General features: G+C 31.6%; 1 protein-coding gene across 9 annotated transcripts in view; it reads right to left on the reverse strand.

Annotated features, from left to right (window-relative positions):
- Positions 1-295: 295 nt before the first annotated feature.
- PMCA (plasma membrane calcium-transporting ATPase 3) overlaps positions 296-22,404 on the reverse strand; it is a 133,112-nt gene continuing 111,003 nt past the window's right edge. For 5 of the 9 annotated variants that reach the window (XM_090176582.1, XM_090176589.1, XM_090176574.1 and 2 more), the window contains 12 exons: positions 22,134-22,304; positions 21,814-22,016; positions 21,613-21,748; positions 21,197-21,545; positions 20,843-21,107; positions 20,591-20,770; positions 20,334-20,528; positions 20,077-20,268; positions 19,785-19,998; positions 19,237-19,448; positions 18,670-18,960; positions 11,166-12,635 (listed from right to left, as the gene is read on the reverse strand). In XM_090176582.1, coding sequence (XP_090032708.1) covers positions 12,027-12,635; positions 18,670-18,960; positions 19,237-19,448; positions 19,785-19,998; positions 20,077-20,268; positions 20,334-20,528; positions 20,591-20,770; positions 20,843-21,107; positions 21,197-21,545; positions 21,613-21,748; positions 21,814-22,016; positions 22,134-22,304 — 3,017 coding nt within the window. In that variant the 3' untranslated portion in view covers positions 11,166-12,026. Of the gene's footprint in view, positions 3,541-6,176; positions 6,213-7,863; positions 7,933-11,165; positions 12,636-18,669; positions 18,961-19,236; positions 19,449-19,784; positions 19,999-20,076; positions 20,269-20,333; positions 20,529-20,590; positions 20,771-20,842; positions 21,108-21,196; positions 21,546-21,612; positions 21,749-21,813; positions 22,017-22,133; positions 22,305-22,404 lie in introns of those variants that run through there. The other 4 variants (XM_090176604.1, XM_090176607.1, XM_090176614.1 and 1 more) reach the window with 4 other exon arrangements.

Here is a 22,404-nt window from a genome sequence, read left to right on the forward strand (position 1 = left end):
CTTATGCTTATAGTAAAAATAAAATAAGTCTGTTAAAGGTACACATAATCATTTGAAAAATTCTGGACGAATTTCAATTTCAGGTAAATAATTTTGTACGCCTTTGCTTTATCGAAAGTTATTTAAAATTAGCTTTTTTTATGGGTAAAACGTTCAGAACAAGATGCTTTAGCTTGTTCAAATTATTTGAACCCCTGCCATATTATATTTAATCTACTTTTTCAAAAATGATAAATCAAAAAGTCCTATTAGCTTAAAACAAAATAATCTAACAAAATAATAGATAAGACAAAAATGGGAAAACAAGTTTTATTTTTAACAGTATATTATGAAGTGGATGGAAAAATGTACAATCTCATTAAACAGTGAACGCACCAGGGGTTTTTTATTCTTTTTTTAAACACTTAGCATTTTTGTCACAATAACGATAACTAGAGGGTGGGCTAAAATGGGATCAGAGGAAGTTTAAAATAAAAACCTTTTTTTGTCAACAACCCAAAGGGGTTTGATTTTTTGTTTTATTTAATTTGAAGAACACAGAGCTAGTTATATAAACCCTTTTTAATTAGTTATCGAAAACAGGGTTGCTTATTCGCCTATTAACTTCTCTACCATGCTGCAGATACATGGGGGGTGCACTTTTACAATTAGGGTATGCATTTTTTTTTGATATTTGAATTTTTTTTCTGCTCTTAAATTTTTTTCACGCACACAGATGACAGCAATTTTTCTGATGGTTTTTGAAAAAGATTTTTTTAAGAAGATATTTTCAGTGCCAAAGCATTCTTAAGTAACTTTTTGTTTTCATTTTGTTTTGCACAATATCTGATTTTTTCATTTGTTGTTTTTATAACAGTGGAGGTTTGGTTGGGTGGTTTTGGAAATTTTTGGGTGGTTTTATGGGTATGGGAGGTTGGGTTTTCATAATTTAGGTAATGAAATTCAAAGTATTTATATATATATTTATAATGTAACAACATATTTAAGGAGATTGAATTTTGTATAATTTTTTTTCTACATCCCCTATTTGTTTTATTATGTATTTGTTTCATAAAGCTGAGGCTGCAAAGCTCGATGTCACTAATAGAATTAATTCCATTTCCACTCGAACGCTAAAAATCTCGGCTTTCCACTTAATAGCTATTCAAAAAACAAAAATGATAAGCGAATTGTTTTTTTATGTTTTACACGTTTTTTCTTTACATTCAAACGTTAGTGTTTTTTGGTAAAATACTACGTTTTTTTAATTTCTTGGGTTTTTTTCAAGTGTTCCACGAATTGCTGTAGAGCATTTTTTTTAACAGTTTTTCATTTATTTCGATGCACACGTAATCACAAGAGGGCTCTTTTTTACGTTTGTTTTTTAGTTTGGTTTTAGTTGTAGCTTTTCTCACTTAGCTTCCAAACTATTTCGATATTTCCATCTCTCTTCATCTTTGTATGTATAACACGGTACGGTTATGGTAGTAGCTTGAATGAGAAAGGCTTAACTCGAGAAAGTTTGTTGAGAATTCATGTTGTATTTTTCTTAAACTGCTTTTTCTCGTTTTTTGTTTTCATCTTAGGATTTCGCATTAAGATTTGTTTCAGTTCCTCCGTATAAACACTTGCGGTTTTGTATACTTTAGTTTTCATAACTAAACTAAAACTGTTTTCCAATAAAGATATCTGATGTCCACACATTTTCCATTGTAAATCCTTCTACATACTTCGATTTTAAACCCTGAATACTAAACGCTACACGCTTATTTAAGTTTTCTGTTTTGTCGTATAATTTGATGTTCAGACCTAATTTTGAACTAAACAAATTAAGCTTCCTTAGAGGTGGGAGTTTTTCTTAGTTAACAACGTATTTAAATAGTATATTAGAAAGTCTAGGGGATATTTAGGCTACACCCTGTCAATTATAAGTACAATACTGTAATTAGTTAATACATGAAATTAATTAACTCGCAACAAACTTTTCATTTTTACCTAGTTAAAATTCAGGAACTTGAAATTTCTTTAACAAATGATTTAAATATATTTTTTGAATTGATAATATATCTCCTACTTAAGAGGAAAATTTGTGAAGAAAAAGTTTTGTTTATGTACATAAAAAACATGCACAAAACAGTTAAACTTGTTTTTTTTCAATAGGACGAATTCATAATTATTATATATATTAACCGTGTTTTTTAATAAATAATTTTTTTAATTTGTTCTATTTAACAAGAAGGCTATTGATCACCACACGATTTTGAATAATATAACAAACCATTAACATTTTCAATGATTCTGTTTTTTCCTTAAAAGATATAAATTAGATAAACTATAAACTAATAAACAAAAATGATACGGTCATGGGAGGGAAAAGGGATTTTTGTTTTAAATTAGAAATTGAAATAAATACAACGTGATGAATAAAAATGTAGAGTGATTTGGTTTTTGGCCAGGAGGAGTAAAGAGGGAATTTGGAAAAATGCACACTGATTTTTATTTAAGGATAAACGAAAAAATAAAATTTAAGAGAGAAATTATATCATTTTTAAACACTCCATTAATTATGATTATGGTAACTCCTCAACGGCTAATGTACTAAATCTCCTTTGGAATTCTCCCATAACCTGCAATACGAAGCGATATATTTTTATTTACTTTCTCTTCGTTAAATATACGCCTAAATTCTTAAAGATATTCACAGTATAGTCTTTTTTTAACTAAACATAAAATAACTAAAAAACATTCAAGGCTAATGTTTAACTAAACTGAGGAAAGGGTCCAGAAACGAAATAATAAAAAACAACGCCAACACTTTATAAACTAATATTTAAAATCAGCTGGAGAATTTGATAATAATTTATAAATAATAATCTCAAACAGGGTTTTATGTATATTGAATAAACTTTAAGCAGGCCAATTTTTTTTTCAAAACATGGTTAAAACCTCAAGTTTATATTTCTTCTCATTGTGAATAAAAAGTTTTGAAAAAAAACGAACCCCCATTTTGAAAAGAAAACAAAATGGTCGCTTTTGTTTTTTCAACCATTTTTTACGTAGTTTTTTTCGCGTGAGAAGTCACTTGTGTTTTTTTAAAGTTTATTCTATAATTCTAAACGGAGTTTATTTCTCTTTGCAATAATCCGCACTTTTTTCACCGAGATTTAATTTAAAAAAATCCCGTTATGTTTTCACGGTTAAACATTGTTGTTCGAGTTTTTTTTAACGCTCTAAAACGATCTCCCAAGGTTATATAGTTATATTTATATATATTTATAACTCTCATACTGTAGTTTCAACATTGTCACCAGTTTTCGGGTCAGCGTTTGAATCTTGGGGCTTGTTATTTGTAGTAGACTTGCTAGCGAGTTCCCTATCAGATGTAGGGTTTCGGGCATCGTCAAGCGGGATAGATGCCTGATAACTATCAACCGACGTGGCTGATGAGCGTTTGGCTGAAGAGGTAGAAGCCCCCGTGCCTGATGCCGTTCTTTTCATAACAGTAGACTGAGCAGGGTTGCGAGTGTCTAAGCCACTGCGGAAAGCGTTTACTACCCGGATCTGTAAGACACATAGTAAAAAGAAAGAAACCAAACGAAAGAAATAGAAAAAATAATACATAGAACGGTGGGTTTTGATTCAATTTAAGCCAGGGAGTTTTCAACGGAAGGAGGATTGTGTAAAAATTTTGAAAAGGCGGTGATTTTTTTTATAAATAAACTTAATTTGTGTAGTGGAGGAAATTTGGAGGTGAAAAAAATACTTTTCGATGCTTATTTGTTTTATATAATAAAGAATTGTATATAAATAACTAGAAAAGCCTTAATTTTAGTCTCTGAAACTTGTCTTTTCCAGCCGATTAGTGCTCTAGTTGTTAACTCCATTTGTACCCAACCAGTAAGTTTACAAACTGGCTTGGTTACCGAAATGAAATAGCTCTCTCTCGCCTACACAATAAGTGTTTATAAGCACAAGATTGTTTAATCCTCAAAATTATCATTCTCTTATAGGGGAAATTGTAAAAAATCCCCAAGAGATAAATTTCCTTTGTGCCTTTGAAAAACCTTTCAAACAGCATCGAAAAGTATAAATGTCATATATTTTTTTTAAGATTTGTTAAGAGAAAAATTAGAAACAGCGCAAAATATTTGCATGAAAAGCCATAACTTGTCAGCCTTGTTCAAAGTTAAGCCAAATAAAAGACAGCATGCACATTACTGTATAAAATATACAAGCAAAAAAATCTTACTATGAAATTAAAAACAATTTTCCCTTTGGTTAAAAAAGTATAATTAAATGATCGCAATACAACTTTTCTTTGCCTTTTTGTACGAGTCAAAAAAATATAAAAATTTTAGCCATAAAACCACTTCAACAAGACGGGCATGTTTGTTGTTGTTTTTTTTTGCAGTTTTTCATCGCAGTACATTGCTGAATGCTGATTGGTTAATGTGTTAGATTGTCTATACACGCATGCTTTTCACTGCCTTCCTCTGAAATTTTCATTTATGTTGAGCCAGCCATATTTTTTACCAGATTTTTTACACCATGCTTAAAGTCTACATTTTTAAATATATATTCTGATAGGAATCTAGCTGATTAAGTCTTAAAAAAAACCTCGTCAAAAATATTGGACCTTTTTTCATGCTTTATAACCAAATGGTTTGAACTTGAACTTAAGTTTTTAGACTTTTTTTGATAATGTTCAATTATTGAGGTCCATGCGAGTATTTATTTTAATAAATACTATATTTGGTTTTGATCCTTAAAAAAATAAATATTTCATATGGGTAATTGTTGAATATCACTTCAACATTAAAATACCCCATCCCCTTAGTTAATTTCAAAAAAATTCTAGTAAAAAAAATATTCCTTAAATTGGAAAAAGCAATAACTTAAAATTAATAAAATAAAAAAATTAATAAATTTATTTATGGTAAACAGTTGAGGTTGATTATATAATAAAATTATGCCAAGCAAAACTTTTATAACAACATATTAGCAACATTGCTTTAATTTTATTTATATATTTTGTAGCTTTACGAACGTATTTTATAACAAAAGCTAACATCTATTGAGCCATGCGCTGCTGAATCGAACAATCGCAAAGTACACGGCCGCACCTTAAATAATATATAAAGATACGCAGCTCTATGAAATAGGGTTTCAATTTGCAGTGATCTATTATTTGGAATATTTGGTGGCGAATAAGTATAAATGGCATGTATTTTAAATTAAATATGATCGATCTTATGAAAATTTAACTTCTTATGGGTAAACATTTGGCTGATAAATTTTGTAAGGTTTGGGAAAATATAAAAGCAATTGGCCTAAAATGTTTTGGTCTATGTAGTATCATGAGTAAATTTCTCTTGCATTAAAAACAACAAAATCTCAATTGGATGCAATAGTGCCCCCTGATTTTTCTGGTTGGTTTTAAACCTATAATACTTTTAAATTAAAAAAAAATTACTCATGATAATACAAAATATTGAAAATTATGTGGTTTTAGACGTTAATATGGTTAGTTTAAAATAAATGCTAGTAATAGTACACTGCATAAAACCTATTTTTAGTTTGGAGCTACAAGCTAAATGGAAATAAATTCTACACGTTAACTATATATTACCAATTAAAACAAAAAAATATATATTTTAGTACAGTAAAGTCACAATAAGCAACTATCAGCAATTTTATAAATGCTACTTTAAAATTTTTTATACTACTAGCAGAACCTCATATACTTATATTGATACCACAACTGCGATATATAAATATATAGCTCCATGCATATTTTTTTATTTCTTTGAAATAAAAAAACAGATTCAACTGGAAAATAAATTACATGTAATGTTATTTATTTCCATTTGAGCCAAAATCAGTTCATGTTAAAAACTCAAAGAAAAATCATTCTGCTGACAATGTTTTTTTAATCGTTATAGTATATTTTTAAGCAGAACTGTTCCCTGAGCTTTTTGGCGCATGCCATGGTTAAAAAAAAATGTCCTAAATGTGCAAGATGTCAGATATATTAGATATATAAAATGTACTTTCGTTTTGTTAGCGATAATATCTACTTTTAACTCATTAGAAATTACGGTGTTGTTTTAACGATTTAAAATTTTATACCTATCGCTAATTGTATAAAGGTATTTGTATAAAGGTAATATATGTATATATTGAAGAGATATCAATACCTCAACATTTTGGTTTGATTTCTGTACAGGGTTCACCTAAATGAAAATTTGCTATTAGAAACAACAATGACTAAAAAATAGAAAGATTGACATGACACGGAAACTGAAAACAGCTCGGGGGTCTTTTTTCCTCTAAATTGTCTACTTTTGGATTCTTTTACAGCTTTTCAATGAAAATGATATTTTAAAAAGTTATACTACATACTCCTAACACGGTGCACATTTGTATAAAAATATATAGCGCAGCAAGTTTATGTACGTCTAAAAAATAAAATTTAATTGGCTTTATTCAAACTCTAGTTGGTGATTTTAAAAAGTTGCCTAAGTGATAGCCAATCACAGGATCATGTGTTTGAAAGCCAATTAAGCATATATATTAGCTATATTTTAAACAAAAATTTTGGTATTATAAATATTTTTTACATATTACAGGTAAAGTTTTGAATTTTCACTCTATCAAACTCTGATTGGCTTTTCTTAGCAGTTTTTAAATTTCATCAATAAGCGTTAATACAAATAAAGTCAATTTGGTGAACTTTCCGTAATTTTGTGTTTATAACTTCATAAAAAAAAAACACATCTGGAAACCACTACACAACAAATAAGAAATTAAACCAAACAGGTAGTTGGTTCGGAACTTCTCTTACCAAAGAAAAATAAAAGCAAAAATGCAAAAAAAAAACCCAAGATAAAACCTACATGCATTTTTTGAGAAAAAAATTTCTTGGGTTATGTTGTATTTCACACAACCTTAATAAATTTGATTTCTCTTATTTCGAAATAATTACCTTAAAATAAAATAGTTATTTAACTAAGGGGATTGGGGATAATACGGGCCATAAAAAATACATATGTATAAACAAATATTTTGATTTTGGATTGGGGGAAAAAATGTTCTGAAACAACTATTTATAACGAGGTTTTGTACATCTACCCTCAAAAAATTCAACCAAATATTGAATTTTACCCTTTTGTTCAAAACAGTGAAAGATTGTTTCGAAAAAACTCGAGCAAGCCTTTTTCATATTGTGTGGGGGGAATATCAAAAAACAAAATAAAACCAAAAAAAATGAAACCTCATTTCTTCAATTTTAACAATTTGGGTACTTTTTAGTGAAAGATATGGGAAGATTTTTTTAAGCCATAATTCGCACATGCATGATGTAATAGGTTGGATATAATACGATTCATTATCAATATACCCTTCTAAATTAAATTCCTGAAACTGCGTATTAAAAATATGATTTTATATCATTTCTCGAGTCAATTGCAACAATAAGGGAACACTTCAGTAATTCTGATCCTAACTTATTTCTCCTAAAAACAAAACGCAAAACACCTTCTCACTAAAATATACTGGCAAATAGAACCACTACTCAAATTTGGTTCCATAGGCTATGAAACCAATTTAAATTGTTACGTCACCTTCACATAGATCATTATATAAGGGTAAAGTAACTCATTTTATCTTGTTGGATATTTATCTACAATTATGATACATCTAATTATCGAAAATAACTTAATTATAAGCATAATTTCTTCTGAGAGCAACCAAAGAAAAAACCTACATCATTCAAAAGAGTTGCACTTGACTCTGAGAAATGCACTTAGTAAAGATTATCATTAGCGCTCATTTACGTATAATTAAGACTAATTTTAAAAATTTAAGAACAAATAAGGAGCTTACAGCTTGGTCTGTGGCACTCTTGCTGTAGGGCACTGGGATCAAGCGATCCTGTAATTCTCCACCAATCACCTTTAGAGACATCGCCAAAACAGTGAAATAACCAGTATTCAATTAAAAAATTTCAAAAACACCCCCCTTTCGTTCATTTCCCCACCAAATCTTGATGTCTTTACCAAAAACAACAGAATTTATATAAGTAATTAGAGAATCTAAAAACAATTTTAACGTTTTTCATGGAGGAACAGTAGCCGCCATGTGACATCACTCGTTGGGGTCAGGGATAGATGTCGCTGCTGAGTAGCTAGGGCGTACGATTTTACTTACGATGACATCTATACTCAACCTTAAAAGAGGTAAAATAACCCACGAAATTTGAAAGTACATACTAACCACATTTTAAAGACAAAAACTGTCACAGATCCGCTAATTAATAAAGCCAATTTACGTGAGTTTAAAGAGTAAATTCACGCTGAAAAAAGTTTTACATATTTAAAGGTTTATAGATAACCGCAAAATCATCAAAATAACGCAAATGCAGTTATCTTTAACAATTTCCGGTTTATCATCCCTATGGGAATTGTTACAAGCATACACAACAACAGCAACAGTACAACAATACAACAGCGACAGCCGCAAAAATATTACTAAATAAAATGGCTGATTTTTGAAATTTTGATGCAATAACACTATTCTACCAACCAAAATCAAAATCTTAAAATCAACAATTTTTATTTAGTTTAACAAAAAATAAAATCTAATATTCTACAAAGGAAAATCTTTTTAAACCTTGCAGGTATACATGAAATCACCACATGTCTTTGAATTTACTCTTAAACCTCCGAAATATTTTTACTAAAATAACGCAAATTAGTTATCTTTTTGGTTTAATACTTCTATGAGATTCTGTACATAAGGATTATCACATTACAGTACAATATGTTTCGTTTTCTTAAATAAAAAATATGCACAGTTGAATTTTTTTAATTTTTTTTGTTTTCAATAACACTTAAAAGTAACCTAGAATTTTGTTTAAAAGCGTTTAACGAGATATAGACAAGTTTTGTTTAAGTTTCATTTTCTTCAACGTTTTTGAGAAATGTTTAATTCTATTTTTTTTTAGTAAAGAGAGAAATATTTGTATTTCTTAACAAGGGGCCAGAAGGTTATTGTTTTCTAAGGACGACTAGATTATTTTGTTTTTAAAAAGCTAAATAAAAAAATATACGGACTTATTTAGTGAACTATTTAGACTAAAAATTGTGGGGCTTTATAAATTTATATCGTGAAAAAGGTTTTAGGTTGACATTTCTGTAGGTTTTTTAATTATAATAGTGATAAACCAACCACCTAAGTCTACAATTACTAAAATTTGCTGAATAATTAGTTCTGAGCAGCTCTTTCATGCTAACACAGGTAATTCATTACTATATTTTTGGTTTCTTGTTGAAAATAACCCATTCACACACAGACATGCCATGTATTGCTATGAATATATACATTAACAGGCATTGAATATAGTAGCTTCGTCTTCACGGAATTTTATAATCTTTTGAAAAATCGTTTCTTTTAAAAAAATTATTTATAAATTTTTCTTGATAAGATTTCGTAACAACTGAAACTGAAAATTGCACTCCATATTTGATAACTATAATATATAATTTCTTTCTATATAACTATAGAATGAAATATTTTATATTTCTTTATTATATAATTTAATTTGTTTGTTACCTAATGTAAAATACCATTTAGAGATTTTTAAGTTGTTTAAAACCTCTTGAGCTACGTATATATATTTAAGTACGTACTACATTTGAACGTAAGAAGGAAGTTATAAAACAAAATACCAAATTGTTTTTTACAGTGAGATTTAGGGTTACCTGAATGTATCGGTTAAGGCGGGGATAAGGTTAAGCCTGTATGTTAGATGTCACATTAACCCAGCCTATTCTACACTATTCGGTAACTGAAAAACTAACTATAATTGCATATTAGGATGTTGTTTAAGGGATAAATTTAAAAAAATTTAACCCCCAATATAATGTCCCCCCCCTATTTTGGATTTGTTTAAAGTGTACATTTTTTACATTATTTTATTAATTACACAACTAATACGCTAAAATTGAAAGCCTAATTTAAATAAAATATTTTAGAGGTAATATGAAAGCATCAATAACTAAAAGTAATATTTTTGTATTACTCCTAGCTAATGATAGTTACTCATTATATTAACCACAAAATCTTGTCTACTAATTGTCTCAAAGCTGCATAGTTAAAAAGAAAAGAAAAAAAAGAGGAGTCTCTAGATTAGGTACCTGTCAGAAAAATAATTGTGTAAATAGGTTTTTGGAAATTAAAAAAAATGCTAAATGGATTTAAAAATATAAAATAAAATTTTATGAGAAGCTTTACTTTTGAGAAAAAAAAAACTATATACATCAAAAACACCTAAAAAAGAATCAGTCATCAAGCATTTTAATTTGATAACCTAAATACAACCCCAACCCACAGGTGATATTATAGTAATAAAGCAATTTTAGTCTTATTGGGATACTCATTAGATAATCTAAGTTGAATAATGTTCAATATACCAAAAATTTATTAACTCCCCCTAACTGCTAACATTATGACACACAGCACACATTCTTAGCAATTGAAATTCTGTCATTCCAAACACACAGAACACACACTAATATGTGCTTGATCGTTGTGTAGTAACATCCTAATCCAAAAAGGCAAATTATGACTAACATTATATATGGTATCCTTAATTGCGAAACGCTGATCATATTTTTTTAAACACGTGCTATGTATATTTAAGAACAGCCAAAAACTTGCTGATAGAAGCGTTTAATTCACATTTAAAAATTTAAGTGTTACTAAATTTTACATTGGCCTATATAGAAATTGAAAATTGAGATTGTAACTAAGCTAAGCCTCAGTTTTTAAAAAGTAAATAAAGCCAAGGCTTATTTGAAAATAAAGATAAATAGGCCTGGGTTTATAGTTGAAAAAATTCTTGAGTATTTCCATTAAGAGAGCCAAACTTTGAAAAAATAGGGAGCTGTTTAAATGAAGGTAGAAAATGCGTAAAATAATCAAGAGATTTTGCTTAAAGGCAAAGTTTTAGTATCCTGCAAAACAGTACCTTTCTTAATTAGATTTTGCTAAGAATTTGTAAAAACCAAAAGATACCACAGAACTCTCAAAAATTGCCTAACATATACAAAAAAGGGTAAAATTTTATATATGGTTAATTAATAAGCCAACGTATAACGCACAGACTATAATAACGAGTTTCACGATGTTTAAAAAGGTCTACTTTTTTATTTACTTACGGCAATTTAAATCTTTCATTCACTCATTCGCTTGCAAAATTTGATCAGATGGATAATATTTTTATCAGCATTCATACCAGCCATTTTTACAATTATACACTTAATGCCAGATACTGGCCACAAATATTAACAAAAAACTTTGACTGTTTAAAGGTCCTAGCCCCGCACAATATACCTTAACCCTCCCCCCGCACATACGGAAGCCGTCACAAAAAAATTTGGTTAATACTGATCTAATATTAAAAAAAAACTTAAACATTACAAAGGACTAATTGGGAAAACTAGTAATTGTCACATCGATCAAAAAAAAAACTGAGATTTCTGTCTAAACTAGGGAGGCCTGTGAAAAGGCTAACCTTAGCTTCAAGCACGCAAAAAACCTAGGTAGATCCTCTTTTTAAATGCCATAATTCACCCATTTATCATAGTGAAATTTCTTAAGTTTAGATTCATAGGGAGACAAAAAAAAATGCATAATCTATATGATCAAATAAATTGATTAAAATAAAAAAAACAGCGTTAAAAACACAAAGTCCAAAAGTATGCACGTCCAAATGTTCAAACAAAAACACAACAACGCGTATTTCCCCTTCATTTGTTTTAATAAAACCATAAGTTCATTATGGCACCACATTACTTTTCATAGAGGTCAAATAGGGTTTCTGGTAAACCCATTCAGTGGCAATGTTTTATAGAGCCCCTTTTTTAATTCAACCTCAATGTGCCTTACTTTTGGTATTCCAGTATACTTCTTTAAATGTTAAAAGGGAATAGAGTGTACAGTACATTACGAGTGAAAAATTGGGGATGGCAAAAATTGGAAACTGTTCATATACTAGTTTCGTGTATTTTGCTAGGTTCGGTCAGTAAATGATAACCCTGATTCAACGGGTTAGTTACTGCGAAATTAGCAGCCCGGTTGTTGTTAGTCGTGCCAAAGGAGGCAGTGGAAGATGAAGAACTGTTCATAGGCGTAGTTTGGGTAGCATTGACAGCTGAGGGGGACAGTGTGGCACCCACGGGTGATGAGGGGATACCCGATAAAGGGGAATTGTTACGGTCCATGAGTGGGGCTGTTTCGGATGAGGAGATTTGGTGCGAGTCTGGCTCGCTAGCCGTGGGCGTTGAGGCAAGGTTGATGGCATTATTGCGTCCCAACTGGTCCCTCGCGTTGTTGGTAGAGTTGTTCTTGGATGCGTCGGAGTTAGTGGTGTTGGATGAGATTTTATGGTATTGGGAGGAGTTGTTTCCATACGCGTAATCATTGGGTGATGGGGTTTTGGTGTTGTCTTCATCAATGTAGCTAAAGTCGGAGAGTGGTCTGGGCCCGGGATGACTACGGGAGCTACGTAAACTGTGTAAACTGTGTAAGCTATGAACACTACGCCTTTCCTCCATGTCTTCCAATGTGCTCTTAAAGGCCCGCACTACTCTCAGCTGTGGAAAATGGAAAAAAGGGAAGAAAAACATACATACAGCATACAAATTTCAAAATAAAAAACTACGAATCCACTTCCCATAGACAATTTTGTTTAATAATCAAACAACATCTACCAGTACTCTTGAATTACTACTGATTCCTAATACTATATGTGAAGACATTGGTAAAAATCAGATGAAAGCTAGACTGATTCTATCAACAGCGGTTTTTTTTAAAGGTACTATTGCGTTATAGGATGGATAATCCTTCAATAAAATTGTTCAAATTACTAATAAACTTCATGGAAACGTGTAAATTTCTCTGGATATAATTTTTTTTGATATCATAAAGCTATAAATTATCAAGCTACAATTCTTCGTCACATGAAATAAAATTCAAGGAAAGTGGTAGGAGTCAGATTAGATAAAAATTGTCTACTGAAATTCGTAATAATTAAAAAAAGGGAAAAAACACAATTTTGGTACCATCGTAATAAAACTTTACGATTAATAACAAGCATATAAATTAAAATACTTTGGGTTAAAAAAAACAAACATTTTAAATATTAGTACATCTTTGACCATTTCCACTAATGGGAGCTAGATTGTTAAAACCGTTAAAATCTCAATTGCAGGAATAAATGTCTACCTAAGATCTCACTAAGTTCAGTTAATAATATTGGAAATTTTACTTTTAGCTAACTATAAACTTAACTAACAAAACATGCAAACATTTTATATTATCGAACTAAGTACCAATGAGTTGAAACCTATATTATTTCTATAAAGCATGCATTTACTAACACTGTACATAAAACACTAAAAAATATAATGTGAAAAAATTATACCAAGCAAAAATTATTAATTTATATAATCAGAAGTTTAATAAAATATTAATACTGTAAGAATTTCATTCCATATGTTCATCGCGTTGGACGGGCATTTTGCAGGAAATTTTAACTTATTGAACTAAAAATCTAATTTAGGCTAATTATGTTACGATATTGATATCAGGCATTGAAAAAATAATGATTGTGTAGAACATGGAAATTTGTTTTGGTAGTGAAATATTATGGAATGGTACAGTGTTGATAGAGACAAGAACGCATAGAGGTACTAAGAACTATGAAAGACTTAAATTTTGGCGCCATGAAGTTATACTTTGCTGATGGCTTAAGCCTAACTTGGGCCTTGGTGTAATGGATTATTACATAGAAAGTATAAGATCATGGCAGCAGGGGACAATGCTATCATTCATAGTTCTTAGTACCTCTACGCGTTCTTGATAGAGAACATATTGGGTTATTTTTATTGAATGGTAGTTATTTAAAATTGAAAATAGGGAAATGGTCAAAGGAATTAGAAAAAAAGACAGTTTTGGACAGTCAAGCACACACATGCTACGATAGTGCTTTATAATTAAGTTTATTATAAATAGAATTTGGTCAATTTTTAGTTGTTTACCATCAAACAATCAAGGGCTGTCACAGTTGAAAAGCCATAAATTCAGATAATTGAAGGATTTTTAAATAACGTTTTAGCGCGCGACACTACAGCTACATGTCTTGGGCACACAGCCTTCTGTGCGTGCTTTTTTGACCATAACATGTAGAGGTATTTTCACGAGCAAAATTAATTTTAAAAGCCGTCAATTAACAAGGCCCTAAACAATCCACAGCCTATTGTGTCGTTTTTAACATGCATTTATCTATTTTTCATGCAATTACATCAAAATGTCCTAAGAAATGTGATACTAGTATATAAATCTCTTAAATTAAAAAATTTAATAGCAGTACAGCTTAGGACAAATTTGACCAAAACTGGGATTTTCACCCATTAGAACATGGAAACATAAATAGCATCTGGTTAAAGTAACCATGTGTACAAGGACGAATTTTTAGGGTAGTATTTTGTATAAAAAAAAATTGATTTTGTACCAAAAGGTTTGAAAATTTGAAAAAGGTAGGAAAAGGAGAAACAAATTTGAAAGAATTGAGTTTGAAAGAAACCTAATGAATCTTGCAAAAGACAGGCTCCCAAGAACAGCTGAAGTGCTATGGAGAATGTAAAGAATTTTGTGCAAGGTTTCTTTTACGTAAGTTTGGAGAAAAACCCAATATCTAAAGAAAATTGGCCAATACACAACGAACGGTCAGTGTTGTTGAAAGGACAAGTGTTTTGTATATATACACAATATATATATACATGGGGTTTGATAGAGGGTTTACATAAAGGGTTTGGGGTGAAATGGGCTACAGAAATTGTTACATTTAGTAGTGAAAAAGACGGATAAACATTTGAAACTAATTTCTATAGTTTAACAACATCTAGCGACATTTTAGGGGATTGGAAGTGTATTTTCTGCAAAGGCTGTGATTTTGTACGTTTATATAATACCCCACAGGTGAAATGTGAAATATTTACTTTTAGTTTTTGTAATTCCGTGGATATAGTTATCAGTAGTTTAGCTTAGGAACTTTTTATGGAAATGTTTCTTAATACTGGCTGACTACAAACTTTAATTCATAATTTTTTTCAAAGAAACCACCTGACAATCCTTACATTTAAAAACTTGTCAGTGAAAAAATAGAATAAAGTTTCAAGATTATTTTTATAATTGGTGAAAGGGTTAAAATGTAGTTCCTAAATTGGTACTAGAAAAGGCTGAAAGATTTTAGTGAAATGTGGAAGTTCATTAAGACTTCCCTAGTTCTTAGAGAATAGCAGATAAAGACTTTTGAAGAAAATGCAAGAGCAATAGAGTAAATAAAAAACAAGTACCAATATAAAAGAAATCAAAAACACTTTGGTATGTAACTAACCACTGGAAGCACCAAAATCTTAAAAAATTTGACAAAAGCATTTTTTCTCTAAATAAATTTAGTACCAATACCAGATATTCCCTTACTACCACAAGTACCGTAACAAATTTATAATTTTAAAAAATGCGCAGTCTTCATATATCCAAGGTGGCTGTTAAAATTTTTCATTTTAAACATTTCTCGTATAATGTGCACACTTCAGTTGATAATACTTCGTTTGAGCAGTTTTTGTTCCTATTTTCATATAACTAATAAAATTTAACTGTATAAAATATAAATCGGTAGGCTTGTTGTCATCTAGTCTGATCTACGTAGATAATCTAAATATTGCTTTTGAAATTGCGTTAAATATTGCTAAAAATATTGGATCTGTCAATATTGGTGGGTTTTTTTTAGTTCTCGTAATAGGATTCTAGGCAATCATCACAATGGTTAACCGGTACTGAAAATTCAACGACCATTAGGTTTGTATTGGTGCCAGTTTATGTCACATTTGGACCTCAGATATGCCATTTTGAAAATTGAAATTTCCTTTAGACACAATGATGCCCTACAAATATTTAAATAAACCTTTTTATTTTCTATTACCAAGGCCTAAGTTGTACAATAATACACGGAATATTTGAATCCACTCGCTGCAGATCAATTTTGTTAGATATTGCGTATATTTATCTGAAGTGTGCATAAATTTTAAAGTGATTTATTCGCACATACATCGGCTCACTTGAAATAAAACTTCATGCAAAATATTGACTTTCTATGAAAAAACAGCCACCTTTGATATATTTAAAAAAATATAATTTGCATAAAATCAATGCTTAAGAGAAAATTTAAGCAAAAAATATTTAAAGCATTTTCTTTCAATGTAAATTATATATCGTATGATTTCCCATTTATGAGCAGTATATATACCAAGCAAGATGTAAATATCGTTCTATTTAACAGCAAAAAATGAGCGGAAATACTAGCCTAAAAGTTTTTATGGCAGCATATCCTGCAAACATGCCAGTCCTGATGCGAATTTAATTAATTTCGCCGCAGTTTTATTTTTATCGAGCTAATTCTTACGAAGTTTTATTACTTTTTTAAATACCTATGCAGGGTTTTGAAACTCCTGATTTTGATAGAGAAACATCAACAAAGATATGCCTAGCTGCTTTATTTATAAACGCAAAGTTGCAACACTATAATAATATCTTTAAATAAAGGGCTAAACGCAAAATGTAAAATAATTAAGTTTAAGCAATTCTAAGTTATTAAAAACTTAAGTGTCAACTATGCGTTTATAAATCATTTTATACTTAAGCCCATAGCAAAAAGCAGAGCCATACTGTAGAAAAAATTAATGGTACAACCATGCTTACAGCAAAATATGGTATAAATGAACTAAAAGCTTTGTGTAAAAAGCTTAAAGTGCATGCAGTTTGCCATTTTTAAGCAGAAGCGCGAATAGTTTTCATGCACTTCAAAAATCAAATAGTAATGGTAGTAACAAACTAATATCATAGCTAACCATAAACTACATATACAGTACATTAATTTGTTAGCTCTACTGCATTGTTATGCTCAATTTAATTTAAGTTGTGTGCTGCTCAATTATGTTACAAATGGTATTTTAGGTTTTTTTGTTTTTGAAAGTCTAACTCAGCTTCTGAGAGTAAAACACCAAGATATTAGTTTGCGCATAACAATACGGCTTAGAGCAACAGAAAATAATTTGCTTTCACTTTAAAGCTACGAAGCTTTCTCAACACAACATTATATATTTCAAAATTGATGTTTAAAACTAACAGCCATTAATTTAACACATGCCTATTATTGTGTACAATGTTATATCTAACAGAACACAGACCATGCAACGCTATATATACATCTGATATACTCCTAATATATTTCAGTTTATCACAATTATAAGATTTGAGATTTTTCAGGTTTTTAAATTTTAATAAACCAACCCCGAGAAAGTTTGTACTACATCGGATAGCACACACTTCGGATGGTAAATAAACATCAATTTTGAAGATTTGGATATTTAACTATTTGTCCAATAAGGTACTATCTATCTAGCAAAAGGCTTTGTATACCTGTATTGAGATTTTGCATATATTCTTATAAAATAATGTATCTGTGCATTTTGTTTATACTAGCAAAAAGAATTGGCATGCTAAACAACTATTTTTGTTTATAAGGCATACTTGGTGATCTCAGTTTTTTTTAAATTTACTTGTAAGGTACTGACGAGGAGTGTACCCGAGGTGTAAATCACCGATTTTGATGGAACTGGGGGGGGGGGGGTATGTAGACCTTGGGGTAACATGAATTTTCACCAAGGGAAAAGTTACGCTGGGCTTCCGTTTTGCTATGGCAACCAAAAATGTTTTTGACAACATAAAATGAAAAAATCTACATTTAAAAAAGCATGGGATTTTCTCGGTTTCACCAGTGAAAATTTTGGAAAACCAAAAATAAAAATAATTTAAATTTCAACTAAAATGCTAAATTTGAACAATTTTGGGTTAAATTCATCAAGTAGCCCCCTTGTGAAACCGAGAAAATCCCATGCTTTTTTTAAATGTAATTTTTTCATTTTATGTTGTCAAAAACATTTTTGGTTGCCATAGCAAAACGGAAGCCCAGCGTAACTTTTCCCTTGGTGAAAATTCATGTTACCCCAAGGTCTACATACCCCCCAAGTTTCATCAAAATCTGTGATTCACACCTCGGGTACACTCCTTGTGAGTCTTAAAACAAAAAATTATCAATATAAAACCTTATAGAACAAGAACATTGCTTAGCAAATGACATAACTCATTCAGAAAAACTCTTAACATGGGAAGAAACCAGTTTCATTAATTAATTAGCACAAAAGTCAGAAATTTTGCGTAACTAATGAAACTTGTCAATTACCACAAGTCAAAGAATATTTTTGTGAAATTCAGGCTCCTAAATATTCTCAACATTTAAACTATGAACTTTATAGTAAAATTTTACACCAAAACTAAGGTAAGTTTTCTTTATAAAAACTTACATTGATAGTAGAATAGTGGTATTAAATGGTGCCCTTACAAGAAGTTTAAAAATACCAAAAGCATAGAAAGAGTAAAAGTGGTGGGGATGGAAAATTTTAAGAAACCAAAAGTAAAAAGAACTAAAGAAGGCTTGGTGGCAGAGAGAAAGTTACAGTGCGCTTAACGGTACAATGTCAATATTCGCTAAAAATTAGGTCCTACCTGAGTCTGAAGGCGCGTGAGTCCTCGGATCCAAAGTATTTGCCCTGTGCGTTTGACATCTTGTGATATGGAGCCACTGCTGCCATCCTCTGCCAGCGATACGGCTTGATCCAACTCTTCCGGAGAGCCAGATCCCCAAGTGAAGGTTTTGGGAATGCGCTTTGTGGGGATGGTAGTGATGATCTGACCCCATAACATTGTTCCAGCGCCGAAGAATATGCACCACAGCCACTGATCCAATGTTAGGGCCGAAGTTGAAAAGGCACGGCCTCCAAACTGTACAATTACCACCTGTACACGTCATTCATTAATGGTTTTATTTACTAACAAATGCTCTACACAAATATTTTTTATGTGTAAGGATGCACACACCAGTGTTTGAAAATTTTGTTTACCACCTCCCAATGTTGCAAGTGAGCAGGTTCATTACCAGACCTAATCAATAGAATTTCTTTTCGCGGGAAACAAATTCAAACATTGTTGGGGACATTTAAATTGAAACCACATGCTTTTCAAAATTTCTGAAATCTTGAGAGTTGTTTCCATAATTCAAAGCAGTATAATTACCTGTGAGGCAGCCGTAATAATTAAAATGCTATAGAAGATGCGATTTGTCAATAGGCCTTCAAAAATGTTCCTCTCCCCATGAATTTTTCTCGCGTTAATCTCATTGAACAACGTCATCATTACGAAAGTGTTGAAAATGATGGTAAAATGTTGGGAAGGAGGGGAGTGTAAAGAAAGTCCCAGACCCGAATCGATGTCAAAAACTATATGGCCTGTAAAACATCAAATGAATTAAGAGATTTTTACATAAAAGTGACTGTGGACATGAGTAACATTACAATTAATAAGTATCACACTTCCTATTGTTTTAATGCTAATTTCCTAACCGAACCTTTTTTCAACACTGACATTCTCGCCAAGCTCCAACTTGGACTGGCACTGAGTAGCCTGTTATAGTCCTTAGTAATAGTAATTTCACCTTCGGCACATTTAAACACTAACTAAACTTAGATTGCGCAATAGCTTTGAAAATCAGTTCGGTTATAATTTTTCCTAATTGACATGTTATTGTTACTTAGGCAGTGGATAATACTAAGATACCAACTCACCAATAAAAAGCAAGGAGAATATAACAATAAGTTGGTAAACAGCATGGCCAAGGATGTTTTTCATCATAGTTCTGGATATTAAGGGTTTGGTACGACCATAGGGCTTTCTTAAAAGCAAGTCTGCAGTGGGGAGTTCGGTAGCCAATGCTAGGGAAGCCAAAGTGTCCATGATTAAATTCACCCACAACATTTGTACAGCTTTCAATGGACTGTCCTGTTAGGAAAAAACCCAAAAGGAATGAAGTTCTGTTTAACTCTTCAAAGCACGTGAACTATGCGTAAAAGCACGCACCTCAATAGCGCAAGCTCCAACAAAAGCCACAATAACTGCCACAACATTAACGGTAAGTTGAAACTGTAAAAACTTGGCAATGCTGTCGTAAACGTTTCGACCCCACATAACAGCCTTAACGATACTGCTGAAGTTGTCATCCGTTAAAATTATATCCGAGGCTTCTTTCGCAACATCTGTTCCAGCAATACCCTGAGAATAATATTAAATTATGCAAAATACCAAAAGCAAACTAAGGTTAAATAAAAATAACATACCATGGCAAAGCCAACATCAGCCTTTTTCAACGCTGGACCATCATTTGTTCCATCACCTGTAACTGCTACAACTTCCCTGTTGGAACTAATTTTACTCTCAATAATACCCTTAACTAGAGTATATTTGTCCTGAGGAGATGACCTGGCTAACACTCTAAGCCTTGGCCATATTTTATCCAACAAGTGTTGTTGAAACTGGAAGTGCAAGAAAAAATTGGAATAACAGACTTAAGTCAACATTAGAAGGGTTCACATACCTCTTCATTAGCGTCTCTTATTCTTATGTTAAATTCTTTTCCCTCCATGACTAAAAAGTCATCCCCAGGTTTAATAATTCCACATTTCATGGCAATAGAACGGGCCGTATTCACATTGTCTCCAGTAACCATTCGAACTGTGATACCGGCTTTCTGGCACTTTTTAATTGCATCAGGAACCTGCACAAAACCAAACTTTAAAACTACCCCAAATACAAAAAGAAGATTATGATAAGAAAGGAATTAAATTACCTCTGGTCGGACAGGGTCTTCAATGCCAACGACACAAAGACATGTTAGATCTTTAATGATCCCATCTTCATTCTCCCAGTCTGGTTCCATATCGTAGTGAGATTGATTTGGCTCCGCTGGGCCAGGCACATAATCTTTGTACGCAACACAGATGGTGCGAAGGCCATCACAAGCCATTGGCTCTATGACAGTCTTGACGAGACGACTGGCATTCTCTGGAGAGAACACCTCAAGTCTGCCTTCCGCCCCCATAATAAAACTACACCTGTTGAAATATAATAAGTCAAGGTGATGAGAAATATTACAGTGATATTTTAGGCCACAAAATAACATTTGGGAAAAATTGATACTAACATTTTTAGGACCATTTCGGAAGCCCCTTTAGTGTAGACACGGTAACCACCACTTTGCAAAGGAACAACAGTACTCATAGATTTCCTAACCGAGTTGAAGGTGTAAACTTTGAAGAACTTTTCTTCTGGCATATCATCCCGTATAGCCTGGAAATCTTTTCCCAAGTCCAATACATAGCCCAGAAGTGCACATTCCGTCTTGTTTCCCACTTGTTTTGGTAACTCTCCAGGGTTTTCAGGCTGCATGACTCTCGACGTATAAGAACTATTGATGGAGATTGAGCTAACAATTTTTTCCACAACGTGTGGTGGTATTGCTCCCCTCTGAGGAACTGTTTTGAATTGTTCCGCTGAAATAGTTATCACAGTTTAGTCCTTTTTTTTTTTCAACTCGACTTTGATGAATAGTGTACTTACCGCACGTGTAACTTTGTACCACAGTCATTCTGTTTGTAGTAAGTGTCCCAGTTTTATCTGAGCAAATTGCGGTTGCGTTGCCCATTGTTTCGCAAGCATCTAAATGCCTGACTAAATTGTTGTCTTTCATCATTTTCTATACACAAAAGCTCAATGTTAATACAAAAAGCATTATCGACTACACTTCAAAATACTATATACCTTCACTGAATATGCTAAGGCCAATGTAACAGCTAATGGAAGACCTTCTGGCACCGCAACTACGAGTACAGTAACTCCAATGATAAGGAATTTGACAAAATGCTGCGTGTAGTACGCACTCCACGGTAATTTTTGAATAACAAAGGTATCGATCGCAAACCGAATTATCAAGATAAGTACTGTTAAGATAGCAATAGTAGAACCTATGGATATAAAGTTAAAGGTTTTATGCAACCATATACAAAAGGCCTTTCTTTAGTCAAAGACTCTAGTTTCTGGTTATGTACCCAAAAAAAAAAAAATATCACCATGGTGATTACCTGCATAGCCAATTTGGATGGCCAATTTGGTTAGTTTCGCCTGCAAGACTGACTTCTCTTTGCGTGGATTTACTTCTTCATCTTTCTTAACAGGAGCTTCAGGCTCTTGAACGTGAGTATTGGCAGTGGTGGCGTTCATTAAATGAGAGTTACCTGCTGCTGCTTCTTCATCTATAATCATTTGCAAATAACCCATGGGGAATAAAATATAAGACGCATTAGCCAATGTATAAAAATACCAGTTTAAGTGACCACTAGAGTGATTTTGCAA

Source organism: Leiobunum rupestre, chromosome 1 (assembly GCF_980474605.1).
Source record: "Leiobunum rupestre chromosome 1, qqLeiRupe1.1.hap1, whole genome shotgun sequence".
Taxonomy (NCBI): Eukaryota; Metazoa; Arthropoda; class Arachnida; order Opiliones; family Sclerosomatidae; genus Leiobunum; species Leiobunum rupestre.